At 36.1% G+C, this 15775-nt stretch overlaps 1 protein-coding gene across 8 annotated transcripts in view; it reads left to right on the forward strand.

Moving 5' to 3' along the window:
• LOC143256281 (syntaxin-like) overlaps positions 1–15775 on the forward strand; it is a 154912-nt gene that overhangs the window by 77731 nt on the left and 61406 nt on the right. For all 8 annotated transcript variants that reach the window (XR_013031225.1, XR_013031226.1, XM_076513323.1 and 5 more), the window contains exon 3: positions 1481–1580. Coding sequence is in view for 6 of the 8 variants with exons in the window: in XM_076513323.1 (XP_076369438.1) it covers positions 1481–1580 (100 nt within the window). In the remaining 2 variants the exon portion in view is untranslated. The remainder of the gene's footprint in view (positions 1–1480; positions 1581–15775) is intronic.

Genomic DNA, 15775 nt, shown 5'->3' on the forward strand with positions numbered 1-15775 from the left:
CTTTCGTCACGTTATAATATGACCTTCAATTCTACTGTTCGTTGGCAAATGAGTAATAGCACCAGAGTTATAATATGACCTTCAATTCTACTGTTCGTTGGCAAATGAGTAATAGCACCAGAGTTATAATATGACCTTCAATTCTACTGTTCGTTGGCAAATGAGTAATAGCACCAGAGTTATAATATGACCTTCAATTCTACTGTTCGTTGGCAAGTGAGTAATAGCACCAGAGTTATAATATGACCTTCAATTCTACTGTTCGTTGGCAAGTCAGTAATAGCACCAGAGTTATAATATGACCTTCAATTCTACTGTTCGTTGGCAAATGAGTAATAGCACCAGAGTTATAATATGACCTTCAATTCTACTGTTCGTTGGCAAGTGAGTAATAGCACCTGAGTTATAATATGACCTTCAATTCTACTGTTCGTTGGCAAGTGAGTAATAGCACCAGAGTTATAATATGACCTTCAATTCTACTGTTCGTTGGCAAGTGAGTAATAGCACCAGAGTTATAATATGACCTTCAATTCTACTGTTCGTTGGCAAATGAGTAATAGCACCAGAGTTATAATATGACCTTCAATTCTACTGTTCGTTGGCAAGTGAGTAATAGCACCAGAGTTATAATATGACCTTCAATTCTACTGTTCGTTGGCAAGTGAGTAATAGCACCAGAGTTATAATATGACCTTCAATTCTACTGTTCGTTGGCAAGTGAGTAATAGCACCAGAGTTATAATATGACCTTCAATTCTACTGTTCGTTGGCAAGTGAGTAATAGCACCAGAGTTATAATATGACCTTCAATCCTACTGTTCGTTGGCAAGTGAGTAATAGCACCAGAGTTGGCGATGGGTAGTGATGACAAGCTCGCCACCTTCCACCTAGTCTATCACTGTTAAAATTGTAGACCGCTAGTGCTGATAGTGCTCGGCAGACCGCTAGTGCTGATAGTGCTCGGCAGACCGCTAGTGCTGATAGTGCTCGGCAGACGGCTAGTGCTGATAGTGCTCGGCAGACCGCTAGTGCTGATAGTGCTCGGCAGACGGCTAGTGCTGATAGTGCTCGGCAGACGGCTAGTGCTGATAGTGCTCGGCAGACCGCTAGTGCTGATAGTGCTCGGCAGACCGCTAGTGCTGATAGTGCTCGGCAGACCGCTAGTGCTGATAGTGCTCGGCAGACGGCTAGTGCTGATAGTGCTCGGCAGACGGCTAGTGCTGATAGTTCTCGCGTAGCTTTGCGTGAAACTTAAAACAAACCATACTTAAAATTTTTAAAAATTGGAATAGAAAAATAATTCTGATCACTAAATCTGTGTGCTGCCTCTTTAGTGTTTATTGAAATAATTCTGTGTACATTTGCTGGCATTTTGTATTATAATTTCTTATTTTTTCTATATATTATAGTTATCAATTAATGGTATAAACATATGTTGCACGGTTTGTATAATATGTGCTCTTTTCTTTTGCTTTAGGTGGAAGAAATAGGCTTGGCCATAGATAAGATTGAGTCCAATGTTACTGAAGTCAAGAAAAAACACAGCGCAATTCTTTCAGCTCCACAAACGGATGAAAGTAGGTGATAACTGCTGTTAGTGTAGGCTGTGTAAAATAAGTATATGAATAACTGTGACGTATGTTTCTTACGTTTAATATATCAGTAGTATTTGTTTATCGTGTGTACAATAAATGAACGTATAGTTATAACCGACTTTCGAATATTGTATTAAACAAGTAAGCCCCTGGTAGCCCAACATAAGCTTGAGGGTTGAAAACGCCAACTTGTGTAGTTCGATTCCTGCAGTGGCTACAGGACACGTAACTCACTAGGCATCTTTGTACTTAACAACAAAGTCGTGCTGTAACTTAAAGGAGTCACAGCTGCTGGTGTTCAGTGGGATTCTATAAACGAAAATACCACATTAAAATTGTATATACGTTTATGAAGGAAAACAATTTCATAAATGTTTTTCTTTCAAAACTTTTCGCTTTCACGTCTTCTTACTTGAAGTTTCATAAATTTAGATTGCCCTAGGAGACAAAAGAAACAAATTTTTGTATGACATAAAAATTATGCTTTTGTTTTTTAACCTCAGTTTCTAGTTCAAAATGATCTTGTATTAACTATTACTAACAATAAAGCGTTTTGTTCGGTTTAAAATAAACAGTAAGACTCCATTTTAAAATCGTATATCTTTACATTTAAAAATATGCTTTTTTCTCTGTAAATTATAATTGCATGTCTCTTCCCGCGTGCCTCTGATAATACTGTACTCACTTAATCAGTGATGTCGAGAAACCCACTTGTAGAGAAATATATATGTAAAAACGGCTCGTTTGAGTTGAGAAAATATTTTACGTAGAAGAGCAAACAACGTTTAGACCTTTTTTGATCATCGTCAGGTTCACAAAGAAAGATGTAACTGACCGGAAGCTGACCACATGTTTGGAAGGGGTTGTGTAACTGAGTGTCGGAATGTAGAGGGCGGTGTTAGATGTTTGAATATATAATTTATTTATTTTATTATATTAATATAGGTATAAAGGCGTTCCTTTATATTGGTTTATTTTGGGCTTAAGTTGTTGTATAAGTAAGGCTTCTTTAATTTTGCATTTGTTTATGTTTGTTTCTTTGTTTAGTATTTGAGTATTTTCTATGGTTATGTTGTGTTTATTTGACTTGCAGTGTTCGAAAACGTGTGAAGGTGACTTTTATGTTCTTTCAATCTGGTTTCCATTTTTCTATTTGTTTCTCCAATATAGAAGTCGTGGCAGTTATCATTGTATTTTATAAATAATGTTGGTGTGGTGTTTGTCAGTGTAGTTTTTACATAGTATAGAATTCAGTTTTGTGCCTGGTTTTTGAATAAATTTGGTATTAACTGGAATGTCATATTTTGTTACTAGTTTTTGCCAAATGTTGGTTTTTTGTCTGCTGATGTCAGGAATATATGGTATGCAACAGTATATGATTTCGTGATTTTTTTTATTCATGAGATGTATTTACTTTTGTTGGTTGATTTTGCTTTCTGTCTAGGTGTGTGCGTATAATGTTTTCTACGGTTTGTGGAGGAAACTTATTGATGTTGATGAAGTATTGTTTTATTTTGTCTAATTCAACGATAATTTTATCTGATGAGCATAGTTTTATGGCTGTGTTTATTTGGTTTCTTAGTATGTTGAGTTTTTGTTTTGTATTGTACTCACTTGTTTCGTAGACCTAGACCTAGACCGCTCTATTTTGAATTAAGTGGGGTGGGTGCAATGTTAAAGATATGTGGAGAAACAATGATCTACTAGATAGGTTAATCTAAATGATTCAAATCATTCCCAGTTCATTATCGTGGTTGAGATATGTAGAGAAACAATGATCTACTAGATAGGTTAATCTAAATGATTCAAATCATTCCCAGTTCATTATCGTGGTTGAGATATGTAGAGAAACAATGATCTACTAGATAGGTTAATCTAAATGATTCAAATCATTCCCAGTTCACTATCGTGGTTGAGATATGTAGAGAAACAATGATCTACTAGATAGGTTAATCTAAATGATTCAAATCATTCCCAGTTCATTATCGTGGTTGAGATATGTGGAGAAACAATGATCTACTAGATAGGTTAATCTAAATGATTCAAATCATTCCCAGTTCATTATCGTGGTTGAGATATGGGACACTCAACACGTGTATTTTGGGTGCACGTGTACCTCTAATCTAAAACTTAATTCATGAGTTTCCGGAAAGTCTTATGTACATATGTTTGTCCAAATTGATTGTTTAAATGTTTATGATCTATTGTGGGAGCCAGATATGTTAAGTCAACTTCCGCACGGTATGTTATTCGTACTTTAACAGTTTTGAACTTCGATGGAATGGCTTGTTTATAATTTATTATAAATTAATGTGTTTCAGTTCACAACAGTTATAGTAGTGTACAACAGCGGTCCCTGGAAAGGTGGTATAATTACGAACAGTAAAAGGTAACATTGGATGTAAGTACCAGTGAGTTTCGTTTGGCTTATCACAATCAGTTGGAGAATCAGTGGACACATCACTGAAGTTATCACATTATGTTTTGTTAGGAACAACCGATGTAGTACCAAAAGGATCAGTTGTAGTTACAGATCGCTGTTATAAAGCAGCCAACAGGGATCGGTTGTGGCTAAAGTTCGGTGTTATGAAGCAACCAAGAGGAATCGGTTGTGGCTACAGTTCGGTGTTATGAAGCACAGGGAACTAAAACTTGTTTCGTGATATGTTTGACATAAATAGGTTTTTCAGTAATCACTTTCAGTTTGGTATTTGTGTGTGGGGTCACGGTGGCCATCTTTCTTGCGAATGTGTATGGTCATGGTAGTCATCTGTTTTGTTCATGTGTAGTTACTGGTTAATCGTTGTTGTGGGTGTCTTCAGTGGTGGCATATTATATATTTATAAACGGCTGGAAAGAAAGGGTTACTGACCCGTAGCTGACCACATGTTTGAAGGCGGTTGTGTAATTGAGTGTAGGAATGTAGAGGGTGTGCTTAGATGTTTGAATATATAATTTTATATTATTTATTTTATTATTATTATTTATTATATTATTTTTCATATAGGCATAAAAATGTTCCTTTGTATTGGTTTATTTTGAGCTTGAGTTGTTGTATAAGTAGGGATTCTTTAATTTTGCGTATGTGTTTTCTTACATATAATGTGGGTGTTTCTTATGGCTATATTGCGTTTCTTTATATGTGTTTTCTTACATATAATGTGGGTGTTTCCTATGGCTATATTGCGTTTCTTTATATGTGTTTCCTTACATATAATGTGGGTGTTTCCTATGGCTATATTGCGTTTTTTTATGTGTTTCCTTACATATAATGTGGGTGTTTCCTATGGCTATATTGCGTTTCTTTATATGTGTTTCCTTACATATAATGTGGGTGTTTCCTATGGCTATATTGCGTTTCTTTATATGTGTTTCCTTACATATAATGTGGGTGTTTCCTATGGCTATATTGCGTTTCTTTATGTGTTTCCTTACATATAATGTGGGTGTTTCCTATGGTTATATTGCGTTTATTGCGACAAGGGATCAGTTTGTGATTGTTTAGTCTGATTTGATCGGGTGTTTTTCAAGGATAAAAGACTAACTGGAAACAGTTACCTTGCTGTCCTGTGGTCAAAGATTTGTAAAACGTAGCAGAAGACAAGTGGTTCCAACAGGAATGTAGACAACCCTACTTCATATTGGACGTTAAGCAAGACACGATTGTCGTTTTCCGCAACAAATAGATTCACAGAGTACCATGGGTCATCAGAGTGATTCCCAAAGTATGAACACAGTAAATATCCTTGTGATCTTACACTATTAGTTTTGTTTTACTTGTTTATTTTTCGAATTCCGTGCAAAGCTACACGGGGGTTATCTGCGTTATCCGTCCCTAATTTAGGAGTGTAAGACTAAATGGAAGACAGCTAGTCAAAACTACTTTCCACCAACTCATGGGCTACTCTTTTACCAATGGACAGTAGGATTAATAGTTACATTATAACACTCTCGCGGCTGAAAGGGGATGAAGATATTTTAGTGTAATGGAAATTCGAACCAACGATCGTCAGATTACGAGTTGAACGACCTCACCACGGTGGTCATGCCGGGCCTTTACACTATTAGACTTGTTCTGTTGGAGATACATGTAACATGGCAAATCTAAAGCAAAGAACCACAGAAGTCTCTCGTGATGACGAGAAACTGCAACCATATGTTCACGACATCAGCGAAAAAATATCCAACATTTGGAGAAAAAAAAACACGACATTCCAGAAAACACCAAATTTATTGAAAAACCAGGTACAAAACTAAAGTCCATACTAATTAAAAACTACACTGACAAACACAACACCAACATTATTTATAAAATACAATGTAACTGCCACGACTTCTATATTGGAGAAACAATAAAAAAAATGGAAACCAGATTCAAAGAACACAGAAAACTTCACACGTTTTTGAACACTGTAAATAAAATAAACACAACATAACGATAGGAAATACCCACATACTAAGTAAGGAAACAAATATAAACAAACGCAAAATCAAAGAAGCCCTACTTATACAACAACCCAAACGAAAATTAAACCAATATAAAGGAACACCTTTATACCAGTACTAATTAATAACCTAACATATTGCAACGCCCTCTACAATCACGCAGCCGTTTACGCTTTCGGTTAGTTGCAAACTCTGTGTTAACCTAAAGATGACCTAGGAAGGTCGAAACGTTGTTCTGTAGTTTATTTTAATTAAAGTTTTAACACCACTACCCAGCCGTCTTGAGATACACCATAGAAGTTTGTACAATCATATGTACTACGAATGTTATAAAACGTAACGCCAGGTATTGCGTTGTGATATAAACTGTACATATCTCAAACAACTCTAAAGCAGGATTTAAAACCGTTATGATTGTGCACGACTTTTGAATCAGTCTGTACAAAATGTGTTAAACTACTTGTTTCTCTTTTAAAACGTTGGTCGAATTAAGTCGTTTCTTTGTCTTTCACGGAATAAAGGCTCTAGAAGCGTTTTCTCGGTGCAAACTTATTTTAATTAGTGTGTGAAATATGTATGTTTAAATATGTATATTTATCGTCGACAGATATTAAGTGCCACAGTTGTTTGCTAAACTATATAAATATATCCTCTACAGCAGTGCGTTAACAACTAATATCTGTGTTCACAATTTAGACATTCGAGAAACTGTTGATTTTTAATTCTTTAAATTTTCATGTGATTTACTTGCGTCATCTAGCGGGAACTCTGTGAATAAGTATGCCTACTTTGGAATATGAACGAGTAACTTGATGGCGTAGAAAGCACGTGGGGATCTTTTCCAGATAAACATTTCATTTAAGGGAATTATTTAAAAAAAAAAAAGCAATGTACAAAATTCAATCTGGAACTCAAGAGTTGTCAGGACCTTAAGGCGAGACCTGAACATCGGCTTCGTCAAATAAGTCCTTTGCCTCCTACTCTGAAGATTTGTTTGTTGAAAAATGCTGGTACTAAGTGCAGTTAATCCATAATTCTTATTATTAGTTGAGAAAAGAGACCGTACTGCGAATTGTTTTAGTTGATCCTTTGGGATATAACAAGTGCGTGTTATTCGTTATTTTAATTTTGTTGTATCAAAAGTTGTACATAATGAAAGTGAAAATAATAAACCACTAATAGAAAAACTTCATGTAAAGAACTGTTTGAAATTAGGGACTCGCAGTAACGAGCCACATTCTAAAACCTTAATACAAAGGAGGTTACCACATTGATAAAGGAGATTACCACATTGATAAGATGTACAAAAATTATCACATGGCTCAGTAGTACGTTTTCCTGTGATAAAATTCATGTTTCGATCCCCACAATGTAACAGTTTATACCACAGCTTTGAGATAAGACAAACAAGTACGACATGTTCATGTTGATTAAATATGCATACCGTTCTTATTCGAGCTTTTCTAAATATAATTAACTTCCCCAGTGGGTCATGGAACTTAAAGGACGTTTACCTGTACAATTCTGGATTTGATTACCGCGGTAGATAAAGTGCAGACAGCCCATTTCGTAGCTTAGTGCTCTGTATCAACACCAACAAAAGTTAAATTTACATTAGTTTGTTAACCCTAGTAAACGTTTTATTGTTACAAATTAAATCTATTTTAGTATGCTAACCTGAATAAATGTTTTATTAATCTATTGAGTGGCTGTAACAAACAGTTCTTGTGTTACTTCTATAACTTAACAATGCAACAAACTTCGGTCTGTTTAATATTATTTGGTGGTACTCTACATTATTAGGTCCGGCATGGCCAGGTGGTTAAGGCGCTCGCTCGCCCTTCCAGCCGTGGGGGCATTATAATGTAACGTCAATCTCACTATTCGTTGGTGAAAGAGTAACCTAACAGTTGGCGGTTGGTGGTGATGACTAGCTGCCTTCCCTCTAGTCTTTCACTGCTGATGACGGAACCTCCTCCACTGTGTCATGTAGAACATGTATCCGGTGGGATATCCGTATCGTGCCAGTAACGTTGGAAGCCATCTGGAATATCCAGGTTAAATTTTTTCTCATCTTCCACTTTTCTACGTCCCATGTTTGGTGTTTCTCAGCAAAGTTTCATCCAGCTGTTTCGTGGTGTGGAAGGAGGTGTGGACTTTGAACACGTTTACGGTTTTTAAAGCCTTTCTCTCGCAGATCCCGTCTTATTGTTCTTGAGCTGCATTCTGCATCCATAAGGGCCTTAATCTGGTTCGACGATCAGCTGGTGTCTTGCCGGACAACCCTTCAAATCCTCCTGTTCAACGCCTGTGAAATTTTCTTGGGCCGACCATTTTAAACTCTCGTTCCGTATCTTTCAGGGTCGTTTAAGGAATTTACAACAACAGTTTTACTACACCCAATCTCACTAGTGATGGCACGTTGTGAGAGACCTTGTTTTTGCAGCTCAACTATTCTGCCACATTCAAACTCTGTCAACTTTTTAACCTTTGCCATGTTTTTACCCAATGTAACACAGGAGATGTCAGTGGGAGATGTTGACAACGTTAATGCTTGAACACAAATGACTAAATTTCGTTACGTGTTTACTGATTAAGACTTCGTTTCAGTATGGTGTTAATCTTTTGACCAGCTGGTATTTAGGTTAATTTCATAGTGTTCACATTTTCCTTATTAAATGATAAAAAAGTTTTTTCCCCCTTTTCTTATCTTCATCTTTCGAAGCTCTACTCAAAATAAGTTGAGTCTAACAGTGCAAAATGCATATTTTTTTTCTTTATGTTCATTGGCCTTAAGATTTTGGCCGGCAGAGAATTTCTCTAATTTTTATGTGCAGTAATAATTACAGGGTGATGCAAAAGTATAACACCATTTTAATATTTCTTATTGCCCTACTGATTATGTGTTTTATAAGTCACGTTCTTGCTTGTTAAAGTAATTGGTTGGGAAGTCATTAACCATATAAAACTGTGTGCATCCGATGTTATGGTGCAGATAGGATGGGTAAGAAATTCTTGATGTAGTACATGTGCGTCACTTATATAACTTTACGAGTCGCTAGCTTCAAATAACGTAGCGTAGCTGTACGTTTATTTAGTTTTACATTGTGTCAAATATAATTTCTATCGTGTGCATATTTGAAACAACGTGATGTAACTAAGAATGTTACGTATGCTCTAACTTACATAGCGTTGTAAGTGTTGTGTTCCATTTATGTAAGTGTATCACGTAACACAAACCTTATTCATCTTCTGTTACGGAACACAGAACGGTAATTTGATATGACAGCTAAAATATGACTTCAAGTGTGAGGGTGGAGCCAACCTACTGGTGGTATTTAAAAAAACAAACTAAAATTATTTACTTTTCGTTCTGCTTACTAACAACGTTTAGTGGAAAGCTTGTTACCATAATGGTTAGGCTATTTTTCGTTTTCGCATAAAGGGATGACGCAACTTGGTTGTGTTTTGGTTTTTCGCATAAAAGGATGACGCAATTTGGTTGTGTTTTTGTTTTTCGTTTTCGCATAAAGGGATGACGCAATTTGGTTGTGTTTTTGTTTTTCGTTTTCGCATAAAGGGATGACGCAATTTGGTTGTGTTTTGGTTTTTCGTTTTCGCATAAAGGGATGACGCAATTTGGTTGTGTTTTTGTTTTTCGTTTTCGCATAAATGGATGACGCAATTTGGTTGTGTTTTTGTTTTTCGTTTTCGCATAAATGGATGACGCAATTTGGTTGTGTTTTTGTTTTTCGTTTTCACATATAGAGATGACGAAATTTGGTTGTGTTTTTGTTTTTCGTTTTCACATATAGAGATGACGCAATTTGGTTGTGTTTTTGTTTTTCGTTTTCACATATAGAGATGACGCAATTTGGTTATGTTTTTGTTTTTCGTTTACACATATAGAGATGACGCAATTTGGTTATGTTTCTCGTTTTCACATAAACAAGTAAACACTGGTATCGTTTTATTGAGAATTTCAGTAACCGAACACGTGGCTTCTGTCATATCCTGGAATTAGAATAGTGGTTTTTAGCGCCCCCATTATAGAACTTGTTCCAACATCAATTGCTATGGGTGCGTTATAAGAGTGATCGTCAAATCCCACTACTTGACTAAAATACCCCAAGAGTTTGCAACATGTGATATCGACTGCCTATCTTTCTTCTAGTGTTATCAAGCCTGATATCTCCTGTGCAGTTTCAAAGTGAGCGTCAGTTCCGCTTGCTTGATACAGACCGACAGTCAGCACGAAAGTGTTATCAAGCCTGATATCTCCTGTGCAGTTTCAAAGTGAGCGTCAGTTCCGCTTGCTTGATACAGACCGACAGTCAGCACGAAAGCCGATGAGTGTTGAGCTACGACAGTTCGATATCTGACGTAAATTGTGATTTCATGATTACGGAATTTTAATCAATAAAGGGAATCTACTGGGCCTATGAACAAGGCGTCCAAAATTATATATAGTTGCAAACTGCTGCTACTGATGTGATAATTCCGAAATTCGAATTAAAAACTAAATAAGGGGTGGAAGTGTACACTGAGTGAACACGTGTAATAGGAAGGCCGGTTTTGTAGGCAATTTTCTCTTGGTCGAACCATTGTAGTCAGTAACTGCCCGTCTGTTTCAGACAATATAGAGTTCTACGGAAGTAATAAAACAAGGCATTGATTTTCGGGTAATTATACACATTGTACAAATTTATTTATTTTTTTACCTTAATCTAAACATGAAGAATTACGAGACCGAGATAATATTTTATGCAAAACATGTTGTATGAAAATGTATATCATAACCATAAATTTTTAAGCCGTAAACGGAATGCGCTGCATATTAAAAAAAAAACAGTTTATTTAATAATATAGCCTGTTGTATAATTGTTTTTATTGAACTGGAAATAAATCTACATTTAATTGGAGATTTATGTAATTTTGGAACAATATAAAGAAACGGCATATCTATATAAGAATTATATTTGGAAGGAAGTTTACGATAAGCTTTAACAAAATTATTAATTACTGTGTCTTTGGATAGGTTGACAAGTTATAGTTTGTGTGTTCTTAATTTCTTTTATCATAATTAATACACAGAATTTTTAACATTGTTAAACCTCGGACGTACGGTGAGGGTTAAGTTTCTTAACCTCCAAAACTTTTCATTGGTATCTTAAAATAGTTATAGTTTGGGTGTAGCATGGTGGTTAACATTCCCAAAATGGGAACGTTTGTTTGTTTGAATTACGGCCCGGTATGGTGGCCAGGTGGGTTAAGGCGTGCGACTCGTAATCTGACGCGGGGTTCGCATCCCCGTCGCACCAAACATGCTCGCCTTTTCAGCCGTGGGGGCGTTATAATGTGACGGTCAATCCCATTATTCGTTGATAAAAGAATAGCCCAAGAGTTCGCGGTGGGTTTTGAGACTAGCTACCTTCCCTCTAGTCTTACATTGCAAAGTTAGGGACGGCTAGCGCAGATAGCCCTCGAGTAGCTTTGCACGAAATTCAAAAACAAAACACGCTTGTTTGAATTACGCGCAAAACTACATGACGATTATCTGTGCTCGTCAATGAATGCAGACTGTCAAATGTTTTTTGGTAAAAAATCTAATCAGATAGAAGTTGTATAGATATTTATAGGAAAATATAAGTCAAACCAACGTAATATAAGTTTCGCGCCAACACTAGGAAAAAAAGCCAGAAATAAGTCGAAATATTCATTTTGCTGCATTTATGATCGTTTATTTTTAATTTCGCGCAATGCAACACGAGGACTATAATGCGCTAGCCATCCCTAATTTAATAGTGTAAGACTAGGGGGAAGGCAGCTAGTCATCACCACACACCGCCAACTCTTAGGCCATTATTTTGCCAACGAATAGTGATATTGACGGTTAACATGTTAATGCCCTCACGGCTGAAAGGGCGAGCATGTTTGTGATGAGGTTTCGAACCTGCGACTCTCAGATAACGAGACGATCGCCCTAACCACTTAGTCATGCCAGTCCCAAATGGAATCAAAAGTTAAAGGTTTGACTATGCAACATATCTTATAAAGATGTCCCTCACTTTCAACTACGTGTGCGTTATAAAAGTAACAATCAGTCCAGCTATTTAGTTAAAAGTAGTCATATAGACAGTGGGTTTTGCTCTCTGGTTGTCCTCCCTTTGGATTCACTGACCTGACCGTTTAGCCAATGTTCAAGAGAGGAGCCATTACAATTGAAAACTGAAATATACGCATGACTTCAGTTCTCCGTACACGTTCTGTTAATGTATGGTTAATTTGATCAAGTTTCGTATTGGTCAATATATCCCACAAGAGAGAAGGATGAAGATTCAGGGTTGAGTTATAGCTTGGATGCATTTTATCGATAGAACAAACCCATTAGCCTGAAAACGCAAGTTTTCAAACAAGCTCTAATAGGGCCCCAACAAATATATTAAGGTACTTGGCATCCATCAAATCCCCAACCCCCATTAATTATACGTACACATACACGTGTTCCCCATTAATTATACGTACACGTACACGTGTTCCCCATTAATTATACGTACACATTAATTATACGTACACGTGTTCCCCATTAATTATACGTACACGTGTTCCCCATTAATTATACGTACACGTACACGTGTTCCCCATTAATTATACGTACACGTACACGTGTTCCCCATTAATTATACGTACACGTACACGTGTTCCCCATTAATTATACGTACACGTACACGTGTTCCCCATTAATTATACGTACACGTACACGTGTTCCCCATTAATTATACGTACACGTACACGTGTTCCCCATTAATTACACGTACACGTACACGTGTTCCCCATTAATTACACGTACACGTACGTGTGTCCTAGAAGTGTGGACCCACAGGAGAAAATACACAATGGGTTTTTAATTTATTGAAAATTTGTTCCATTAACTGCTATACACGTATCAGTTGTTGGTATACTGTGTCACCAAGGTATTTTCTTTCGTAAGATATGTATAACTGACATTAGAAATGTATTTGTTTAACCTCAAAAATATTATGTCTATTTTTCTTTTGGATCCAGAATTCTGGAACACCTTGTGTATAAATATACAAGATAATTTCTTGAATTTCTACCAACCTATAAATATGTGTACTAATTTTTCGGCTTATCATAGAAGGCTTAAGTAACTTGATGTCAAACACATAACAGAGGAAAACAGAGCGCCAGAAAAAGAGGACATAAGATTAACAATACATGTCAGAGGATGATGGAGGACTTTATACAGAGATTGAGTGGACTGTAAAATGGAAGTGGATGGACGCGTAGCTTAGTGTAGATGGAACAGGAAACTGAACATTGGTATTTATTCAACGGTTGATAGAAGACTGTTAGAAAAAGAAATTCGTAGTGCAATTCGTTCGTTTGCATTCGACGTTGAAGTAACTTTCCAAATTATTTAGATAATGGCTATCTGGACAAGAACGTCACATTTGATTAAAAATTGTCTTCTCCAGAAGGAATTTACATCTGGTGCTTCACATTAAAATCCAAGCTAATCTAATAATAATAAACTTTCTGAGATGAAAATCCTCTGAAGGAAGTGATAGATTGTTCCATCCAACGACAAACAGGGAACATTAACCGATTGTTAACAAAGGAAACAAACAAGGCCTTATGTATCTCGGAACAGCTAGTATGGGTATTAACTCTATTGATAAGGAAAGAACAACGTTCCGACCTTCCTAGGTCATCTTTAGGTGAAGAAAAAGTTTGAAAGTGACCGTTGCCGGACGCACGTCTTAGGGACGAGAGTATAAATGGGTACGTGATTATAGGGGGCGTTGTAATATATGTTAGTTTATTAATTAGTATAGGTATAAAGGTGTTCCTTTATATTGGTTTAATTTTGGATTTAGTTGCTGTATAACTAGGGCTTCTTTGATATTGTGTTTGTTTATATTTGTTTCCCTACTTACTGTCTGGGAGTTTTCTATGTTTATGCTATTGTTTCCAGTTTTGAACAAAATCGGTAGTGAAACTTTTATCCAGAACAAATGCGTTACTGGATGATGGCATTTCGCTACTTGTAACGCGTTCATCAGAACTTGTTTATTTTTTTACCATTCAAGTCGATTTCTTTATTTACTGTCAACGTAAAGCTACAAAATGAGCATTATGTTCTCTGTCCACCGCGGTTGTTGAAATTAACTTTTTCTTAGAGGTATAAGCCTTCAGACTTACTGCTGGGCCACCAGGGGGCCCAGTCGTCCTGTTTATTTTTAAATGTAAAGCTACAAAATGAGCATTATGTTCTCTGCCCACCGCGGTTGTTGAAATTAACTTTTTCTTAGAGGTATAAGCCTTCAGACTTACTGCTGGGCCACCAGGGGGCCCAGTCGTCCTGTTTATTTTTAAATGTAAAGCTACAAAATGGGCATAATGTGTTCTGCCCACCGCGGTTATTGAAATCGATTTTCTTAAGAGTTATAGGCCTTCATATTTGCCCCTGAGCCACCAGGGGGCTAAGTCGACTTGATATATAAAGCGATTTTTCTTTTTCTTGATAACGATTTAACTGCTCCAGATTCATCCTCCTAACCTTTTCCGATGTCAGCTGTGAAATAGAACCTTTATTGATAATGATTTAACTACTCTAGATTCATCCTTTTAACCTTTTCCGATGTCAGCTGTTAAATAGAACCTTTATTGATAATGATTTAACTACTCTAGATTCATCCTCCTAACCTTTTCCGATGTCAGCTGTGAAATAGAGCCTTTATTGATAATGATTTAAAGACGTTTACAGCATTAGGAAGTTCCCTAATTTTTCTAAATGAAAAAATACTTTAGTCTCGGAGGATTCCCCGATGGGTAAATGGTAATTGTACGAACGTATGACGCTGATAGTCAGGGTTCAGTTCTCCGCAGTGGACAAAATGCATTAAAAATAAAGACAATCCACGTTACATACTCAGTCCCACGGCGGTTGAGCAATAAATTTATGGACTTAAAACTAAAATCCGAGATTCGATTCCCCACAATAGACAGGATGCAGATTATCCATTGTATAGCTTTACGTTAAAAACCACTACCGCCACCAAGTAGTGTTAAAATACAGTATTTTTTAAGTATTTTTTTAAGTAAACAATATTATATTTTTACTTTGTTCGTTTCACGAACAGCAGTTTGATGTCTGAAGTATGTAATATACATTCCATTTCTCTGGGAGAAGATAGTGAAGGTAATGGTTTATTCTGATACAAGTACAGAATAAACAGTATTGAACTGGTACAGTGGTCTCAACACCAAACTAACAGAGTAGTTAGAAAACCAACAGATAAAACGTTTTTCGCTCATGACATACACGACATTGATTAACTGTTCAACTCGGTTTAAAGTATGTGGTCATCTTCACTTTCGTTTCTGCCACTTGGTCGTCTTATGGTAGGATGTGTGAGTGAGGAGAACATGTCGCTGAAACATAAATATAAATAAATAAATATAAATACTCATGAAACATAAATATAAATAAATAAATATAAATACTCATGAAACATAAATATAAATAAATAAATATAAATACTCATGAAACATAAATATAAATAAATAAATATAAATACTCATGAAACATAAATATAAATAAATAAATATAAATACTCATGAAACATAAATATAAATACTCATGAAACATAAATTGGTAACTTAAGATTAACAGTCTACAAGCCAAGGTGACTCTGAATTGACAG

The sequence above is a fragment of the Tachypleus tridentatus genome, chromosome 7 (genome assembly GCF_004210375.1).
Source record: "Tachypleus tridentatus isolate NWPU-2018 chromosome 7, ASM421037v1, whole genome shotgun sequence".
In the NCBI taxonomy this organism is placed as follows: domain Eukaryota; kingdom Metazoa; phylum Arthropoda; class Merostomata; order Xiphosura; family Limulidae; genus Tachypleus; species Tachypleus tridentatus.